Genomic DNA, 17,711 nt, shown 5'->3' with positions numbered 1-17,711 from the left:
GTTCCTCTCCGTGCTGCGGCCCCCCCCGCGCCCCCCCCAGCCCCCAGCTGCCTATAAATATGTACGTACGTGCCCCCCCCCCGCCGTGTAAATAACCCCGCGGCCCCCCCGTCTGTGTCCCCCCCCCCCCAGCACCCCACAGCCAGGCAAGGGGGGGGCCCCTTGTCACCGCCCGCCGAAGGGGGGGGGGGGGGACAGCCGGCGACAATCGGAGGCAGCCAGCCCCCGGGGGGGGGGACCCTGGCGAGGGTCGGGGGGGGGGGGCGCCTGTGCCCCCCCCCCGCGCGGCGCTGGGTGTGGTATATATATTATATATAATAGAGCCAAGCCCGACCGGTTGCTGTTCAATCCTGTGCACGGTGCTTTATTTCCTTCCTCGTGACAGTCAAGATTTTTCGGTTTTGCCTTTTTTTGGGGTTTTTCACCCCAAATTCTGCTTAGGGACCCGGTGCCTGCTCCTCCCGCGGTTTGGGCACGGGGTCGCGCCGCTGCAGCAGCTCCTGGAGCTGGGCGAAAGCCTCGCAGGTGGGATTGAAGCGGTTCCTCTGCGAGGACAGCGGGGATGTGGCCGTGTCCCCCCCCCTTGTGTCCCCCCCCCGTGTTTGTCCCCCCCCCAGCTCACCTGCAGCGAGAGGCGCAGCAGCCCCGGCCTCCCCGTGCCCCCCCCCGGCTGCTCCTCCTGCAGCACAGCCAGGAATGCAGCCAGACCCCGCTCCGTGATGCGGTTATCTGCAAGGGGGGGGGGCACAAATTGGGCATAACGGTGGGAATGGGACCCCCCCCGGACCCCCCCGGACCCCCCCCCAACACTCACGGCACAGGTTGAGGTTGAGCAGCGCTCGGTTCCCCGGCACCACGACCTGGCCCTGGCGGTGCCACGCCGGCTCCAGCAGCGGGTGCGAGGGCTCGGCCGCATCCTGCGCCTGGGGAGGGGGCGATGGGGGGGTGCTGAGGGTGGGGGGGGGTCCCAAAAAATAGCGCCGTGTCCCCCAGCCCCCCCCCTCCTCACCCCACTCACCTCCGAGCTGCGCTTCTCCTTGCTGGTGGCTTTGGTGCCACGGTTTCGGGGGGGGCGGGGGTCTGCAGGCGCTGTCACGGCTGGGGGGGGGCGCAGAGGAGGGGGGAGGTGAGCCAGGCGTGACCCCCCCGTGCCCCCCCCAGCCCCTCACTCACGTTTTTTGGGCTGTTTCAGCTCGTCCTTCCGCGGCAGCTCCTGCGAGGGACGGCACCCCGTGGGCAGCGCTTTGGGGACCCCCCACCTCGTGTTTGGGGGAAACTGAGGCACGGCCACAGCCCCCCCCCATACAAAACCAGTAGGGTTTTTTTTTTTCCATCTGGCACCCCAAAATCCCCCCCCCCCCACCTCCTCACCTTCTTTTTGGCCGTGCCCTTGCTGTGCTTGGCCGGGAGCAGCCTCTCGGTGGCCGCGCCGCTCTGCAGGCTCGGGGCGCGCTCGCTCCTGCCCTCGGGCTGCTTGGGGGGAGCCGCACAGGGCTGCAAGGGGGGGTCCCCACGAGCCTTCCCCCCCCCCAAAAAAAAATCCCGCACACACAACGCTCACCGCCTGGGGCTTCTCCATGGCCTCTGCCAGCAGCAGCCGCCGCCGTTCCACCACCTCGGCGTGCGTCAGAGCGAAAGGAGCCAGCACCTGGCACCAGTGGGGTCGGGGATGTGGTTATGGGGCCGGCCCCGTCCCGCTGTGACCCCATCCTGCTCCGATCCCATCCTGCTCCGATCCCATCCTGCTCTCCTCCAGCCCCATCCCACTCCTGGCCCCATCCCACTCCAGCTCTGTCCTGCTCTGCCCCCAACCCGCTCTGGCTCCATCCCTCTCCAACCCCATCCCATTCTGACCCCAACCCGCTCCAATCCCACCCCGTTCTGACGCCATCCTGCTCCGACCCCATTCTGCTCTGCTCTGACCCCATTCTGCTCTGACCCCGTCCCATTCCCAGCCCCATCCTGCTCTGATCCCATCCCACTCCGACCCCATCCATCTCCAGCTCCATCCCGCTCCGACCCCATCCTCCTCTGGCCCTGACCCCATCCCGCTCCCAGCCCCATCTCTCTCCAGCCCCATCCTGCTCCAACCCCATCCCACTCCAACCTCATCCCTCTCCAGCCCTGTCATGCACCGACCCCATCCTGCTCTGATCCCATTCCACTCCAACCCCATCCCTATCCAGCTCTGTCCCGCTCTGACCCCATCCTGCTCTGATCCCATCCCACTCCAGCCTCATCCCACTCCAACTCCATCCCGCTCTGGCCCCATACATCTCCGACCCCATCCCACTCCAGCGTCATCCCTCTCCAGCCCTGTCCTGCTCCGACCCCATCCCGCTCCGAGCCCAACCTGCTCCGGCCCCAACTTGCTCCGACCCCATCACACTCCCAGCCCCATCCTGCTCTGATCCCGTTCTCCCCTGATCTGATCCCGCTCCATCCCCATCCTGCTCCGGCCCCATCCCGTTCTGACCCCATCCTGCTCTGACCCCATCCCTCTCCAACCCCGTCCCACTCTGACCTCATCCTGCTCCGACCCCATCCCACTCTGGCCCCATACATCTCCGACCCCATCCCACTCCAGCATCATCCTGCTCTGACCCCATTCTGCTCCGACCCTGTCCTGCTCTGCTCCAGCCCCATCCTGCTCTGACCCCATCCCTCTCCGACCCCATCCCACTCCCCTGCATGGACCCGGGGGGGCCAAACCCACCTGAGCCAGCCGCAGAGCCCCCTCATCCCCAATGTCATTGTGCGCCAGGGACAGCGACAGCAGCGAGCGGTTCCAGCGCAAACCCTTGGGGATGGGGGGCGCACAGAAAAGGCTGAGAGGGGAGAGGGGGGGGGGCACACAGACAGCGGGGCCCCCCCTCGCCCACCCCATAGCCCCCACCTGGGCGATGTGCCCCGCTCCCAAATCCGAGATGTGGTTGAAGCTGAGCACCAGCGAGACCAGGCTGCGGTTGGAGGAGCCGAGGGTGGAGAGGCTCAGCCCCAGCAGCCGCGCCGCCTCGTCACCGAGGCCGTTATTGCGCAGCGAGAGGTGGGACAGCCTGCGGGGACACGGGGGGGGACAAACACACAGTTTGGGGGGGTCCCGGGGGTCCCAAGTGGGATTTTGCCCCCCCCGTTGTGTGCCCCCCCCTCCGGACTCACGTGCTGCCGGGTCCCAGCAGCAGGTGGAAGGAGGGCTCCGGCAAGGGGTTTGCCTCCAGGCTGAGCGTGCTGGGGGGGCAAAAAGTCTCCAAAATTGTCTTAATTAAAGATAACGAGATGCTAATCAAGCTGCCCCCCCCCCCAAAAAAAAAAACTCCCCCCCCTCTATGCGTACCCGAGGCCGGGGCAGCGTGCCAGCAGCGCGATCAGCGCGGGGAGCAGGCGGTCGGTGAGCCCGGCCCTCCAAAAGCTGTGGGGGGGGGACAGGGGGCATCAGGCGGCACGTCACTGGGTTGGGGACGTGGCAGCACCTGGGGGGGGGTCACCCCCAAGCCCCCTCCCCAGCCCCACACTCACTGCAGGGCCCGTAGATGGGGGAGGGCGGGCAGGCACTTGGCGAGGACCCCCAGCATCTCCTCCTCGATGCTCCAGTCTGGGGGGGGGACAAGGGTGAAAAATTGGGGTGGGAAGGGGGAAAATCCCCCAAAAGTGGCCTCGAGCCTCCTGGGAGGGGTGGGAGCTGCTCGCCCCCGTCCCCCTTAGGGACATTTTGGGGGACTTTTGGGGGCTCAGGGACATTTTGGGGGATTTTTGGGGGCTGACCTCGCACGAAGACCTCGCGCACGCTCCGGGGGTCGTCGTGCTCCGTCTCCACCTGGACGCAGCGCTGGCCGTGCCGCTGCTCACCGGGGGTCCCCAGCCCCTCCGCTGCACAGGGGTGGGGGCCTCAGGACCCCCAACCCCCAAAATAACCCCCCCGTGTCCCCCCCACTCACCATCTGTGGGGCCAGCGGGGGACCCCCGGGGGGTGACCATGGGGACGGCGGCGATGCCGGCGCGGGCGCACAGCTCGGCCAGGTCCTGCTCCAGGACCCCACTGCACTGGTACTCCTCTTTGGGGGGGGGTGAGGTGTTGGGGGGGGGGGGCTCTGCTGTGTCCCCCCCCCCAAAAAAAAAAACCAACCCGGCCTCACCTGTCCCCTGCTCACCCTTCTTCACCTCCTCCTCGGGGGCAGCCGCCGCCGCCGCCTTCTCCCGGGGGGTTCGCTCCCGGCGCCGTCTCATGGCTGGGAGCTGGGGAGGGTCCCGGGGGGGGCTCAGAGCCCCCCCACCCCATCCCCAGCACCCCCCCCCCCCGGACCTGGGGCTGGCACCCAAAGGATCCCTGGGGTAGGGGGAGGCCCCTCGAAAGGGGATCTGGTGCTGGGGGTGGGGGGGACCCGGGGGGGTCCCAATGGTGGGGGGGGGGTCTCAGAGGTGGGGGGGACTCAGGGGGGGTCCCAGGGGTGGGGGGGACCCTTGGGGGGTCCCAGGGGTGGTGGGGGACGTGGGGGGGGTCCCAGAAGTGGGGGGGACCCAGTGGGGGGGGGGGTCCCAGGGGTGGTGGGGGACTCAGGGGGGGGTCCCAGAGGTGCAGGGGGGCCTATGGGGGTCTCCATAGGGGATGTAGGGGGGTTAATGGGGGGGTGGGGGGCAATGGGGGTCCCCATGGAGGGCTCCAGAAGGGGTGGGGGGGTCCCCAAGGCTGGGGGGTGCCCATAGAGGGCTCCATAGGGGTCCAAGGAGGGTCCCAAGTGCTAAGGGGGGGCACTGGGGGGGTCCCCAAAAGGAGAAAGGGGGGGTCCTAGAGCGGGGGGGGGCCTATAGAAGTTTGCTTGGGGGGGGGGGGGGGTCCCTGGGGGCTTCCACTGCAGGAGGGGGGAGCTGTGGGGGTCCCCCCATGGAGCAGGGGGGTCCCGGTGCCGGGGGGGGCCCTGGGGGGGGTCCTCGGGGGTCCCCATGGGGCCGGGGGGGGCCCAGGCCGGGCCCCACCTCGCTCGGCGGCCTCGGGGCGTCCCCATGGCAACGAGGGGGCGGGGCCAGCGGGAAGGGGGCGGGGTCACGGCGGAGGGGGCGGGGCCTGGAGGGGTGGGCGGGGCCGATGGGGAAGGTGGAAGGGTAAGGGTGGAGCCGTGCTGCAGCGCTGATTGGATGATTATTGGGCCAATCACGGGGCGCGCTTTGGATCCGCTCCGGGAGCGTTACTGGGCCAGGTCCAGGGGCTGGAGCTGCCCTGAATCTGCCCTGAGCCGGCAGCGGGCGCCCTGCGGGGTCCTCTTGGGCAGCACCGGGAGAGTTTTGGGGCCGTTCCTGGTGTTTTTCTCTGAGTTCCACTGGGCCATTCACCGGCATTTTGTTGGGGTCCTCGTGGAAGCATTGCTGGGCCTTTCCTGCAGCCCTCACTGGACCATCACAGGGGCAATCTCTGGCATATTCTGCTGCTGCGTTTGGATTTCGGGGCCAAAAATTGGCCTTTACTGGAGCCCGCACTGAACAGTCTCTGGGCCAGTCACTTGGCCTGGTTCGGGTCTGTCACTGCACCACAACTGGGCCCAGCACTGGGCCCTTCCTAGAGCTGTCCTTGCACCCCAGGCCAGGCACTGGGCTTCTGCAGCCCTCATTCAACCATTACAGGGACAATTTCTAGGCATAACCTGCAGCCGTATTTGGATTATTACCGTGCTGATTACTGAGCCTTTCCTGGAGCAGGTACCGGACCACCACTGGGCCAGCCACTGGACCTTACCCGCAGCCCTCAGGGCACCATTAACAAGCCAGTAACTGCGGTTTGCTTGGTCAGCACTGGACCATTTCTGGAGCAATCGCTGGGCCTTCGGTAGAGCCTTACTAGGACCGGAGCTGGGCCGAAGGGCGGCCCTTCCTGGAGCCCTGCTGGCCACTTCTGGGCCTGGCTGGGCTGTGTCGCTGGATCGGAGCTGGGCCAATCACGGAGCCGGTGCTGGACCCTCAGTGACCAATCACGGGGCGCGCTTTGGATCCGCTCCGGGAGCGTTGCTGGGCTCGAGCTGCCCCTGAACCTGCCCTGCGGGGCCTCTTCGGGCGGCGCTGGGACACGGACTAGGATTTACTGGTGCTGGCCTGGGGTCGCACTGGGCCAATCACCGTGATTTTGTTGGTGCCCTCAGGGAAGCATTGCGGGGCCGAAGATGGGGACTTTCCTGCAGCGCTCCGGGTCCCCCCAGCCCCCCTGTCCCTTGGCCCAGCTCCGGGCCACGCTCGGACTTCGCTGCAGTCCCCGCGGATCGCCCCTGGGCCAATCACCGGCCCTTGGCTGGCGTTGGGCATTGGCTGGACCAATCAGCGAGCAGAGTCCGGTCCGACGTGACCAATCACGGGGCGCGTTCTGGATCCGCCCTGGGCGCTTTGCTGCGCCATCCCCGCGCCCTGCTGCAGCCCCCCGGGCACTCGGGGGGGGCTCTGGGGGCCCCTTCCCGGCCCCACCCCGGGGTCGTTCCCGGCCCTACCCCGGGGCTGCGCCCCCCCGGGTCCCCTCTGTGCTCCCCCCACCCCTGACACAAGGATGCGGCCGCAGACAGCCTGGAGCCCCGCTTCCAACAACCCGGCTTTATTTACAGGCTGCGCCCCCCAGGGCTGGGGGACAGGGACGGGGGCTCCGGGGGGGGGACGCTCAGCCCCCGCAGGGACCCTGGGACGGACCCCCCGTGTCCCCTGTTCTTGTCCCCAGAGCGTCCTGGAGCCAGGGCAGGGGCCCTCGTCCTTGTCCCCAAGGCAAGGGGGGCTTTTTTTGGGGGGGGGGGGACAGCGTGGGGGGGGGCTCAGCGGTCCTTCCTGCGCAGCGGGGGGGACGGCGGGTAGTGGCGGACGGGGGGCATGTCATAGTGGCTGGGGATGTGGCTGTTCTTGGGGGAGTCGTAGAGGCTGGGGGGGCTCGGGGCTGGTTCCGCACCCTCTGCCCCCCCCGGGCTGCTCTCTGGGGGGAGAAGAGGGGGCAGCTGGGGGCAGCTGGCACCAGGGCTGGGGGCTGCCCCCCCCCTGCTTGTCCCCCCCTTGTCCGTACCCTCGTCGGGGCCGGCAGGAGGCTCCTCGAGGAGCCCGATCTCGGCGTAGGACATCTCCCGCTGCACCGGGGCCTTCATCTCCATGTAGCTGCCCTCGGGGGTCTTGGCCAGGGGGGGGGGCAGGTCCTTGATGGTGGCGTAGGGATTCTCGCTGGCCAGCGAGCTGGCGCTGGCCCCCAGCCCCTCCTGGGGGTGCTCTGCGGGAGGATGCAGGGGGGGGTCCTGTCACAGGGGCCAGGGAGCAGCCCTGCACCAGCCGCGTCCCAGCTGTTCCCCCCCCTCACTGCACAGCACCCTTGGTGTTATCACCTTTTTATCCCTTCTCCCAGCCCTTCTCCTCTCCATCCCCATCCCTATTCTCTTCCCCATCCTCTTCCCCATTTCCATCCCCATCCCAATTTCCAGCCCCGTCCCCTCTCCCTATCCCCACCCCCTTCCCTTCCCTTTCCCCATCCCATTCCCTTCCCTTTCCCCTTTCCCATCCTCTTCCTCCTTCCCCATCCTATCCCATCCCATCCCCATCCCATCCTCTTCCTTTCCCCCTTCCCCTTCCCTATCCCATCCCCATCCCTTCCCCTTTCCTCTCTCCATTCCCTTCCCCTCCCCTCCCCATCCCTTCCCCTTCCCCTTTCCCTTTCCCCTTTCCCCTCTCCAACCCATCCCTATCCCCATCCCCTTCCCTTCCCCACCCCATCCCATCCCATCCCACCCCATCCCATCCCATCCCATCCCATCCCATCCCATCCCACCCCATCCCATCCCATCCCATCCCACCCCATCCCCATTCCTTTCCCCTTCCCCTTCCCTTCCCCACCCCACCCCCAGCTCTTCCCCATCCCCATTCCTTTCCCTTCCCCTTCCCTTCCCCTCCCCACCCCAGCCCTTCCCCAGGGGTACCCTTGCCGTGGTACTTCCCCAGGCTGCAGCTGTAGCTGTAGCTGTAGCTCCGGTCCAGGTGCCCCCCACCTGGAAACCAAGGACCATGAAAAAGCAGCGGCCGGGAATGGGAACACCTTTGAGACCCCCCTCTGCACCCCATAATCTACTCCCCCAAACCCTGGAGCACCCAGCACCTCCCTTGCCCCCTCTCACCCCTGGGTCCCAGCGGGGGCGCCCCAAGGTGCTTCCAGTCGGGGGGCAGCGTGGCGTTGCCTTCGGGGCCGTAGGGTCTCTCTGCACCGGGGAAGAGCTGGGGGCCGGGTACCTGGGGCCAAAAAACGGAGCCAGGTCGGGCACGGGGCTCCCGGTGCCGTACCCGGTGCCGTGCCCGGTGCCCGGTGCCCGGTGCCCGGTGCCGTACCTTTAGGGAACTGGCTCTATCCTGGGTGCCAGGGGCAGGCAGCGTGCACTGGGACAGCGTGTGGTAGCTGGGGTTGGAGTAGTAGTGCGCGGGACCCGGTGGCACGTCTGGGGGACAAGCGTCAGCCCCGGGGGGGTGCCACGGGACCCCTCTGGGGGGTCCTGGAGCCGCGGCCCCGCGCGCCGCTCACCTGGCACCACGTACTCGGAGGTGTCCGTCCGTCCCGCCGTGTACGCCACGGCCAGGTGCCGGTTCTCCTTCCCCTTCTGCCGCTGGCGGTAGCACAGCCCCGCGGCCACCACGGCCACCAGCAAAGCCACCAGGGCCACCAGGCTGACCACCACCCCCAGGGTGCTGTAAGCCAGAGGAGGGGTGGGCACGATGGTGTAGGGCTGGTCGGGGGTCGCTGCAATTCGGGGGAAGGGGGGGACACACAGGGATAAGTGCTTAGGATGGGCACGGACCCCCCCCCTGAACCCCGCAGCCCCTCTCCGTGCCCACTCACCGGCCTCACAGTGGGGTCCGCTCCTGCCGGGGGCGCACGGGCACACGCCGGTGACGGGGTGACAAGTGGCATTTTGGGGACAGCGGCACAGCTGCTCGCACTGCAGCCCGAAAGTCCCGGGGGGGCACTCTGCAGGGTACGGGGGGTGCCCAGGATGAAGCCAGCCGGTGGCTCCCTACCACCCGGGACCACCCCCAGGACCCCCTAAGGCTGAACCCTGGGGGGCGGGGGGGGGCACAGGGTTGTTGGGGGGGGGTCCCCACCTTCTTCGCAGCGCGTCCCCGTCCAGCCCGCGGCGCAGAGGCAGGCGCCGGTGGCGGGGTGGCAGGAGGAGAGGTTGGAGCAGGAGCAGCTCAGCGAGCACCGCTTGCCATAGCGGCCGGGGGGGCAAGCTGCGGGCGGCAGGGGTGAGGTGAGCCGAGGGGGGGCTCACTGGGGGGGTGCTGGGATAAAATAACCCCGCTCCTCTTTGGGGACACTCACAGCGCTGGCAGTTGGGGCCGCGGTAGCCCGGGGCGCACGTGCAGGAGCCGTCCTCGGGCGAGCAGGACGCGCCGTTGCGGCAGGAGCAGGGCTGGCCGCAGCCCCGACCCCAAAAACCTTGCGGGCAGCCCCGCTTGCACTGCGGCCCTAAAAAGGGTTGGGGGAGACGCCATAAAGGACAAGGACGGGGTGCACAGCGGGGTGTCCCCCACCCCAAAATGACCCCCTCCTCACCTGTCCAGCCGGGCAGGCAGTGGCACTCCCCGGTGACGGCGTCGCAGCCGTCCGCGTGGGCGCAGTCGCAGCGCTGCCCGCAGCCGGCACCAAAAGTCCCATTCTGGGGGCACGGGGACGGGGTCAGAACGTGGGACGGTGGCACCAAGACCCCCTCCGGGTGGCGTTGGGGACGGGGCACTCACCGGGCAGGGCTGGTGGCAGCGGGGGCCGTGCCAGCCCGGGGAGCAGCTGCAGGTCCCGCTCTGGGCGCTGCAGGCGGCTCCGTGGGCGCAGTCGCAGCTCCGGTTGCAGCCGGGACCCCAAGTGCCGGGGGGGCACGGCGCTGAGCAGTTGGGGCCGTGCCAGCCTGTGGGGTGTGAGGAAGCGGGGGGAGGTGTGGGGATGGGGCTGTGACCCCCCCCATGTCCCCGCTGCGGCCCCCATCTCGCACCCACCTTCCTTGCAGGAGCAGGAGCCGTCGATGGGGGAGCAGGCGACGGCGTGCTGGCAGGAGCAGCGCCCCGAGCAGTTCACCCCAAAAGTGTCAGGGGGGCACAGGGAGGAGCAGTGCTCGTCCTGGGGGTGGCAGGGACAGGGGGAGGGGGGGTGAGAAGGGGAGACCCCCCCCAGAGGAGATGGGAACCCAGGGACCACCCTGCTCCCCCCTCTTGGCACACCGGTGTTGGAAGCAGAGCGGGTGACCCCAAAATCCCGACCTCCCAAAGGACCCCCCAAGGTTACCTCAACCTCCCTCAACCCCAAACAGCCCCCAAAATCCCAACGGACCCCCTAAGGTTGCCTCGACCTCCCTCGACCCCAAACAGCCCCCAAACACAACCAGACCCCCAAGCCCACCCCAAGGCTGCCCGGTGTCCCCCCAAAAAGGGCCACCCAGACCTCCCCCCGTGTCCTTGCCCCCCCCACCCCCGGGGGTCCCCACACCCTCCCATACCCACCCCGTGGCGGTGGCAGCTCGGGGACGCACCGTGTAGCCGGGGGGGCAGTGGCAGCGGCCGGTGGTCCCGTCGCAGGTGCCCCCGTTGAGGCAGAGGCAGGACTGCAGGCAGCCGGCCCCGAAGGAGCCGGGGGGGCAGCTCTCGTTGCAGTAAAGCCCGGCCCAGCCGGGGCGACAGGAGCACTCCCCGAGCAGCGGGTGGCAGCTGGGGGGCACCCGCTCAGCTCCCCAGTACTCCCAGTTTGGGGGCACCGGGGTGCGCACCCACTTGGCTCCTCAGTGCTCCCAGTTTGGGCACACCGCGGTGCGCCGGGAGGGGAGCAGTGGCGGGGAGAGCCATCCCTTACCCAAAACGACCTCCCCAAAATAAAACCTCTGCATCCCGAGCAGCAAGGCTGGGCTTTACCTGAGGCTGTGCTGGGGGTGGCAGAGGCAGCGGCTCTGGCACTGGAGGCCGTAGAGGCCGGGCAGGCAGCGCGGCTCCTCGCAGCGGCTGCCCTGGTAGCCGGCCTCGCACAGGCAGGCGCCGTCCACGTGGAAGCAGCGGCCCCCGTGGGCGCAGTCGCAGCTCTCCCGGCAGTCCTGGCCGTAGCGCCCCACCGGGCACCGCTCCTGGCACCTGTACGGGGACGGGGAGGGGGGCACGGCCCCCAAATTGGGGTTCCCCGGGACCCCCCAACTCCATGCTCCAAGCTGAGCCCGCTGCGCGCCGCGGTTCTTGGAGGTTTGGCTCCGGCAGCGCCCGGGTTTGGTGACCCCCTCCCTGCGCCCCCCCTGTGTGCCCCCATCCCCCTGCGCCCCATCCCAATGCCCCCGTCCCCGTCCCCACTCACTGCTCTCCGGTGAAGCCGGGGGCGCACTGGCACTGCCCCCCCAGGGGGTCGCAGTGCCCCCCGTTGTGGCAGCGGCACTCGCCCTGGCAGCCGGGGCCGAAGCGCCCGGGGGGGCACGGCGTGGAGCAGATGTCCCCCTGCCCGGGGAGGGGACACAGCGGGGTCAGCGGGGCTGGAGGAGAAAACGGGGACACCCCCATGCCTCGTGCCTCAAGGGGGGGGTCCGCAGCCCACCTACCATCCATCCGTGGGGGCACACGCAGGTGGTGGAGCCGGGGGGGTGGCAGATGCCCCCGTTTTGGCAGGGGCAGTGGTTGTCACATGGCATCCCCTCGGGGCAGGGGACATCACAGCTGCGGTGGGAAGGCGAGGGGTGAGCGGGAGGCTGGGGGACCCCCTCCCCAAGGGGACAAACCCCCCCCCATGGGACCCCCGCACTCACAGGGGGCCGGCGAGCCCCGGGGGGCAGAGGCAGGCGCCGGTGGAGGCGTTGCAGGGGGCTCCGTGGTGACAGGGGCAGCGGAGGTGACAGCCCTGGCCGTAGGTGCCCGGGGGACAGGGCTGGTGGCACTGGGGGTCGGCGAAGCCGGGGGGGCAGGCGCAGACCCCGCTCAGGGGGTCGCAGGGGGCCCCGTGGTGGCAGGCGCAGCGGTGCCCGCAGTCCCGGCCCCACGAGCGCTCGTCACACTCTGCACGGGGACGGGACGGGACACCAACGCTGCCACCCCGGGGACACCACCGCTGCCACCCCGCACCCGGCCCCAGTCCCAGCCCCATTTTGTCCCCATCCCCACCCCTATTCCCAGCTCATCCCCATCTCGCTCCCAGTCCCCATTCCCAACCCCGTCCCAACCCCGTCCCATCCCCATCCTGGTCCTTTTCCCTTCTCCTTCCCCATCCCTGTCCCTACCTCATCCCCATCCCCTTCCCCATCCCCTTCCCAGTCCCCATCCCATCCCATCCCCATTGCCATCTCCACCTCATCCCCATCCCCATCCTAATCCCATCCCCATCCCATCTCCATCCCCATCCCATCCCCATCCTAATCCCATCCCCATCCCATCCTAATCCCATCCCCATCCCCTATCCCCACCCCCTCCCACCCCCTTCCCCTCCCCACCCCCACCCCCACTACCCTCCAAGACCCTCCACACGCCCCCCCATCCCCTCCCCAACCCCACAACCCCCCTCCCACCCCCCACACCGGGGGGTCCCCCATCCCCGTGCCCCCCTCCCCGTGCCCCCCCCTCACCGCTGGAGCAGTCGGTTCCGCGCCAGCCCGGCTCGCACTGGCAGCGCTCGGGAGCCACGCACCGGCCGTGGACGCACTCCTGGCTACAACGCGCTGCAGGGACACGGCCGGGGGGTTAAGGAGAGGGTGGGGGGCACATCCCGAAGCCCCCCCCTCTCACCCCCTCGCCCCACTCACGGACGCAGACGTCCCTGCTCTCGTAGTAGCCCTGGCAGCACTGGTAGCGCCGGCGGTAGTCGGTGCGCACCGCCTGCCGGTACTCGGTGCGGTACGCGATCCTGCACCCAAAACAGCGCCCTGAGGATGGGGGTCTCGGGGGGGGGACACCCTGCCCGACCCCCCCCCTTCCAACCCCCTTGGCCACGGGGCAGCACCCAGGGGGGCAGCGCTGAGGATGCGCCGCGGTGGGAGGGGAGAGCGGGGACCCCCCAGACCCTCTCCAAGCACCAAGGGGGGGTCTGGTGAGACCCCCTCTCCAAGGGGGCTGGGTGAGGGTTTTTTTTGTTGTTTTTTTTTTTGGGGGGGGGGGCTGCTCTCACCTCTGCTGCAGGCAGGGCTGGGATGAGCCCAGAACCCTGGTGCAGGGCTCAGCAGAGGCCACGACGTGGGGTTTGGCGTACGACTCCTTCACCGCCGCCGTGAAGCTGCCGGAGAGGAGGGGGGGGTGGCAGCACGTCCCGCGGGGCCCCCGCCGCCCAGTTCCCCCCCAGTATGACTCCTACCTCTCCCAGTAGCTGCAGACGTTGGGGTCTCCGGGCTGGAGGGCGGCCAGGAGGCAGGCGTGCACCGCCAGCGCCGCGGCCCGCAGCGCCATCCTGCACGGGGACGCGGCGCTGAGCTGGGAACCGGGCTCGCACGGCCGCGTTCCCGCTCCCCACCCACCGCCCCCGCCTCATTTTGGGTTCCCGGGGGGGGCTTTGTTCGCATTCCTGCCTGCGGAGGAACACTCCTGGCCCCGGCCCCAGCCAGGCGTTAAGGGGAAACTGAGGCACGGCCGCACGGGTGGCCCCAGCACCGCGCCGACCCCACAAGCAGCCAGGAACATCCCGGCCCCAAATGCCAGGGGGGGGCCCCAAATGTCCCAGCCTGGGGTTGGGTTTTGTCAACCGCCACCACGGCACCGAGGACATCCCCTGGGATGCCCCAAGCCCCATCCTGGCACCTCCTCACCCTCAGACCCTCAGCTCCAGCCTCTCCCCCGCGTCCCATCACAGCGCGGGGCCGTGCCAGGGACACCCGGGTGTCCCCAGGGTGCCGGGGACCCGGCTGCGGGGTGTGGGGACGGGAAGGAGTTAACCCCCCCCTGGCAGCCGCCCCGCGTGGCCCCGTTTCAATGCTTTTCCCATTTATTTGCAGTTGTGTTTCCTGGATCCGCCGCGCTCTTGCTCAACCGAGCGAGGGACCGGGCTCGCCGGGGCGGCGCTGGGAGCGCGGCCAGCTCGGAGCGGGGTCGGCGGCCGGGGCCGAATTCAGGGGGCGCAAAGACCCCCCCCCATGCAACACCGAGCAGGAGGGAAGGGCGAGGGTCCGGGCCCCGTTGGGGATGCCGGGACCCCATCCCGGTGACCCCGAGCCAGCCCCGGGTGGCCCCGAGCACGCGGCGCGGTGTTTACGGGGCCGTTGCGCGGCGCTCCGGTGAGCGCACGTGTGCCACGAGAGGAAACAGAGGTTTCCTGAGCACGCAGCTGGATTTATGGCCGCTTCCTCGCTGCTCCAGCCAGCCTGGGGCCAGCCACCCGCCACCAGCCCGCTTGGGGACACCCCAGAGGTGCCACCATCACCCCCACCCCCCCATCCGGCACCATCCTCCTCCTCCCCGCTGGCTCGGTGCGAACCCAGGCAGCGGGAGAGGGGGGGTTTGGGGTGGCCACGCAGCCCCCCCCATAATTTCCCCAGGGCTGAGCCCTCCCGGTCCCGAAGCGGCGACGTTTTTCTAGTGGAAAAAGCGTTTAGTCAGAAAGTTTCTCCCCGTTTCCCTTCGGCTCCCGGCGGCCGTTTCCAGGGTGAGTAATCGCTCGCCCGCTTCCGAGCCCCCCGCCCTGAGCCTCTCCTCCCTGGGACGGGACCCCCCCCCCCCGAGCCCTCCCCACGGCCCCGAAGCGCCCCGGCCCCGGCCCCGCTCCAGCAAAACCCCGCGCCAGGGGCTGGGGGGCCCCAGCGCCGCTGCGAACAACAGGAACCGCTCGGAGATGCTGGCAGGAAAAGCGAGGAGTCATCAAAAATCGGGGCCCAGCTGGTCCTAATTGGGGAGCGGGGGCGGCCGGCTGAGCCCCCCAGGGTTGGCTCGGGGGGCGCACGGCAATAGGGACCCCCAAAAGCCAGCATTACCCGGCCCCACAGACCTCTCCAAACCACCTCCGGAGCAGGGAGCAATGCGTCCCTGTTCTGGGGGGGGGGGGTCCCGATCCCATTTGGGGTCAGGAATGGGGTGCTCAGGCACTGCTGGGGGGGGGTCACCAGCACCCAGAGCTCCGGCACCTTCACCCCTGGGTGGCCGCTCCCCCAGGGAGCCACCTGCCTGCTCCTTTTGCAAACGACACCGGAGGAAAGGGGACATCCCAAAGGGGTGGGGGGTGGATTTCATCCCCCCCCAACCCCCCCCATGAAGCTCCCCCCCTGCTCCCTCCCAGGGCCCCAGGGTGACGCGGGGTCGGGGAGCATCGCCCGCGGGTGCTGGGGCGCGAAGCCAAATTGTGCAGCGTGGGAAGCTGGGGGTGGGGGGGGTGTAGGGGGGGACTGCAGCCGGGGTGAGGGAAGGGGATGGGGGATTCTGCCCCGTCCCCATAAGGGACACGGAGCCCGGGAAGGCGCCGGGGCCCCCGGAGCTGTTATCTGTGCCCCGGTGCTTCCTCTGCCGAGGGCTGACGCGTTTCCTCCGGGGGCTGCGAGCATCGCGGGGACACCGCGGGGACGGGGACAGGGAGAGGGTATTGGGATGGGGACAGGGATGGGGACGGGGATGGGGACGGGGATCGGGATAGGGATAGAGATTGGGGTGAGAATGGGGACGGGGATGGGCATGGAGATGGGGATGGGGCTGGGAATGGGGTTGGGACTGGGAATGGGGACGGGACTGGGAATGGGGACGGGGTGGGGAGGGGGTGGAGATGGGGATGGGTCCCTCTTAGGGTCAGGGTCAGCACTGGGGTCACCACGGGGGGTTGCAGCCCCATCCCACACCCTCCCCCGCCAATGGGGGACCCCAGAACCGTGGGCGCAAGGTTGGGGACCGTCCCCTCGGGGCCACCCCTGGGGGGGCGCAGCGTGGGACACTCACCGGGCCGGGACCGGGACCCCCTCCGGGCTGGGACCGGGACCCCCAGCGGGTCGGGACCCGGACCCCCGTGGGCTGGGAGGCGCAGCGCGGCCGTCGGAAGCAGAGGGAGGGCCCGGAGCCGCTCTCAGGAAGTTTGGACGCGGAGACAACTACGGAAAAGGGAAAAAAAAAAAAAATCCTAGAGTTGGGTGGTGGTTTTTTTTTTTTTCCTCGCCTTTTCTGGCCAGAAACCAGCAGGTTTGGAACAACAACAGCGCCGGGGCTCGGGGCAGGGGGGGGGCGGCCCCGCAGCACCTTCGTGGGACACCCCCAGGAGGGTCCCGGCCCCCGATGGCTCTGGGGACACGAGCGCAGCCCCGAATCCCCCCGAACTCCCCAAATCTCCCCATTTTTTTGGGGCAGGGGGGGTACATACGGGAGGCGGCGGCACCCCCGGGCACAATTTGTCCTTGCAGCCCTACATCCCATGCATGTATCATCTCCACATCCCCATACAACATCTTGCATCCCAAACACACCGTCCCTGCACCCCAGGCACAATTCATCCTTGCCACCCTTCATCCCGTGCATATTTTGTCCCTGCAGCCCTGCACCCCGTGCACATATCAGCCCTATAATCCCACACATCATCCCCGCATCCCAAACACATCATCCCTGCATCCCAAACACATCATCCCTGCATCCTGGGCACAATTTGTCCTTGCAGCCTGGTATCCCATATACATCATCCCTGCATCCCATATGCACCATCCCTGTATCCCACACACATTTTATCCATGCACCCCCTGCACACACCAGCCCCGCATCCCCTCACATTTTGTCCTCGCCACCCCACACCCCACACACCTCCCACCACAGCCAAGCGCTGGATCCTTTTCCCACCCCTTTTCCCACCCCAACCCCACGCAGCGCACAGGCTGGGGGCACAGTGCCCAGGTGCACGATCCCGCAGCGTGCCCAGGTGGCCAAGAAGGCCAGCGGGGTCCTGGCTTGTGTCAGGGGCAGTGTGGCCACCGGGGAGGTGGGCATCCCGCTGCGCTCAGCTCTGGTGCTGGGCTCATTTTTGGGACCAGAAGGACATCGAGGTGCTCGAGCGAGTCCGGAGAAGGGCGACGAAGCTGGGGGGGGGCTGGGACACGAGTCCTGAGAGGGGCGGCTGAGGGACCTGGGGGGGTTTGGGCTGGGGAAGAGGGGGCGCAGGGGTGGGGTCACCCAGGGAGGTGGTGGGGTCCCCGTCCCTGGGGGTGCTCAAGGAGAGCTCGGATGTGGTGTTGGGGACACGGCTCCTCGGTGACACTGGTGGCAGGGGGTGGTTGCGCCAGGTGACCCCGCAGAGCGTCCCCAACCCCGATAACTCCGGGACCCCCCCCTGCACCCCGTGCGCATTTTGTCCCTGCAGCCCCGCACCCCGAGCACGCAACGTCCCCGCGTGCAGGACCCCAGCCCCAGGTGACAACACGCACCCCCCTACACCCCAGGCTCCCCCCCCCCAAAAAAAAAAATATTTCCCCCCTGGGGGGGTCGCCCCGGCCAGGAGGCTCAGCACCACGCGTCGCCCCCTCCCCACGCCCAGCCGCCCCCTCCCCAAGCGCGTGCATTAGCCGGCCTCAACTGATGTCAAGGCGCCGTTAATTGCCTCTCCTCGTTACAGTAATAGCTCTAATCACTCCGAACGATTTTCACGTCCCAGTGTGGCTCAACTGCTGCCCCCCCCCCCACCCCCCCCCAGCCCACCGATGGGCTCCATTAGGATCAAGCCCACCCGCGGTTCCGGGGTTTGCCACGGCCACCCCAAAACGGAGCAGGGGTGGGCACCGAGGCTGTAGGGGCTGGGGGGGCTGCGGGGTGGGGACGAGCTGGGGACATCTGGG

At 68.9% G+C, this 17,711-nt stretch overlaps 2 protein-coding genes across 3 annotated transcripts; both read right to left on the bottom strand.

The window, feature by feature from the left end:
* Nucleotides 1-437: 437 nt before the first annotated feature.
* On the bottom strand, nucleotides 438-4,344 carry LRRC71 (leucine rich repeat containing 71). Its single transcript, XM_068662583.1, has 15 exons — nucleotides 4,134-4,344; nucleotides 3,936-4,052; nucleotides 3,763-3,867; nucleotides 3,517-3,592; nucleotides 3,335-3,409; nucleotides 3,160-3,228; nucleotides 2,897-3,056; nucleotides 2,717-2,800; nucleotides 1,562-1,648; nucleotides 1,372-1,494; nucleotides 1,174-1,213; nucleotides 1,010-1,098; nucleotides 815-923; nucleotides 623-729; nucleotides 438-545 (listed from the first exon to the last, which is right to left on the bottom strand). The coding sequence occupies exons 1-15, from the start codon at nucleotides 4,222-4,224 to the stop codon at nucleotides 438-440; spliced, it is 1,440 nt and encodes a 479-aa protein (XP_068518684.1). The 5' UTR covers nucleotides 4,225-4,344.
* Nucleotides 4,345-6,549: 2,205 nt separating this feature from the next.
* PEAR1 (platelet endothelial aggregation receptor 1) lies at nucleotides 6,550-15,997 on the bottom strand. Of its 2 annotated transcripts, XM_068662731.1 has the most exons (22): nucleotides 15,841-15,997; nucleotides 13,286-13,378; nucleotides 13,103-13,207; nucleotides 12,741-12,841; nucleotides 12,564-12,656; nucleotides 11,754-12,000; nucleotides 11,550-11,664; nucleotides 11,312-11,448; nucleotides 10,885-11,097; nucleotides 10,509-10,683; nucleotides 9,979-10,099; nucleotides 9,727-9,890; nucleotides 9,542-9,644; nucleotides 9,308-9,454; nucleotides 9,088-9,216; nucleotides 8,825-8,953; nucleotides 8,510-8,725; nucleotides 8,320-8,426; nucleotides 8,112-8,223; nucleotides 7,917-7,985; nucleotides 7,019-7,216; nucleotides 6,550-6,931 (listed from the first exon to the last, which is right to left on the bottom strand). In XM_068662731.1, exons 2-22 carry the CDS (start codon nucleotides 13,375-13,377, stop codon nucleotides 6,777-6,779), a joined length of 2,928 nt encoding a protein of 975 aa, XP_068518832.1. In that variant the 5' UTR covers nucleotide 13,378; nucleotides 15,841-15,997; the 3' UTR covers nucleotides 6,550-6,776. The 2 variants fall into 2 exon arrangements, with proteins under 2 accessions (XP_068518832.1, XP_068518831.1); XM_068662730.1 differs by having other exon boundaries at nucleotides 8,510-8,953.
* Between the last annotated feature and the right edge of the window lie 1,714 nt (nucleotides 15,998-17,711).

This window comes from Anas acuta, chromosome 28 (assembly GCF_963932015.1).
Source record: "Anas acuta chromosome 28, bAnaAcu1.1, whole genome shotgun sequence".
Lineage (NCBI taxonomy): Eukaryota > Metazoa > Chordata > Aves > Anseriformes > Anatidae > Anas > Anas acuta.
The sequence above is the reverse complement of the archived record's forward strand: the minus strand, read 5'-3'. Positions and strand labels throughout refer to the sequence as shown.

What these genes read in the sequence shown, in the direction of transcription:
- LRRC71 (XM_068662583.1), bottom strand. Translation starts at nt 4,224, where the DNA reads ATGAGACGGCGCCGGGAGCGAACCCCCCGGGAGAAGGCGGCGGCGGCG. An exon ending in CCCCGCTGGCCCCACAGATG is followed by an intron (nt 3,868 to 3,935) that starts GTGAGTGGGGGG and finishes ACCCCTGTGCAG; the next exon opens with CGGAGGGGCTGGGGACCCCC. An exon ending in GGGCTCTGCGGCTGGCTCAG is followed by an intron (nt 1,649 to 2,716) that starts GTGGGTTTGGCC and finishes CACTGGTGCCAG; the next exon opens with GTGCTGGCTCCTTTCGCTCT.
- PEAR1 (XM_068662730.1), bottom strand. Translation starts at nt 13,377, where the DNA reads ATGGCGCTGCGGGCCGCGGCGCTGGCGGTGCACGCCTGCCTCCTGGCC. An exon ending in GAGCAGGGACGTCTGCGTCC is followed by an intron (nt 12,657 to 12,740) that starts GTGAGTGGGGCG and finishes GTGTCCCTGCAG; the next exon opens with CGCGTTGTAGCCAGGAGTGC. An exon ending in TGTGCCCCCACGGATGGATG is followed by an intron (nt 11,449 to 11,549) that starts GTAGGTGGGCTG and finishes CTCCCCGGGCAG; the next exon opens with GGGGACATCTGCTCCACGCC.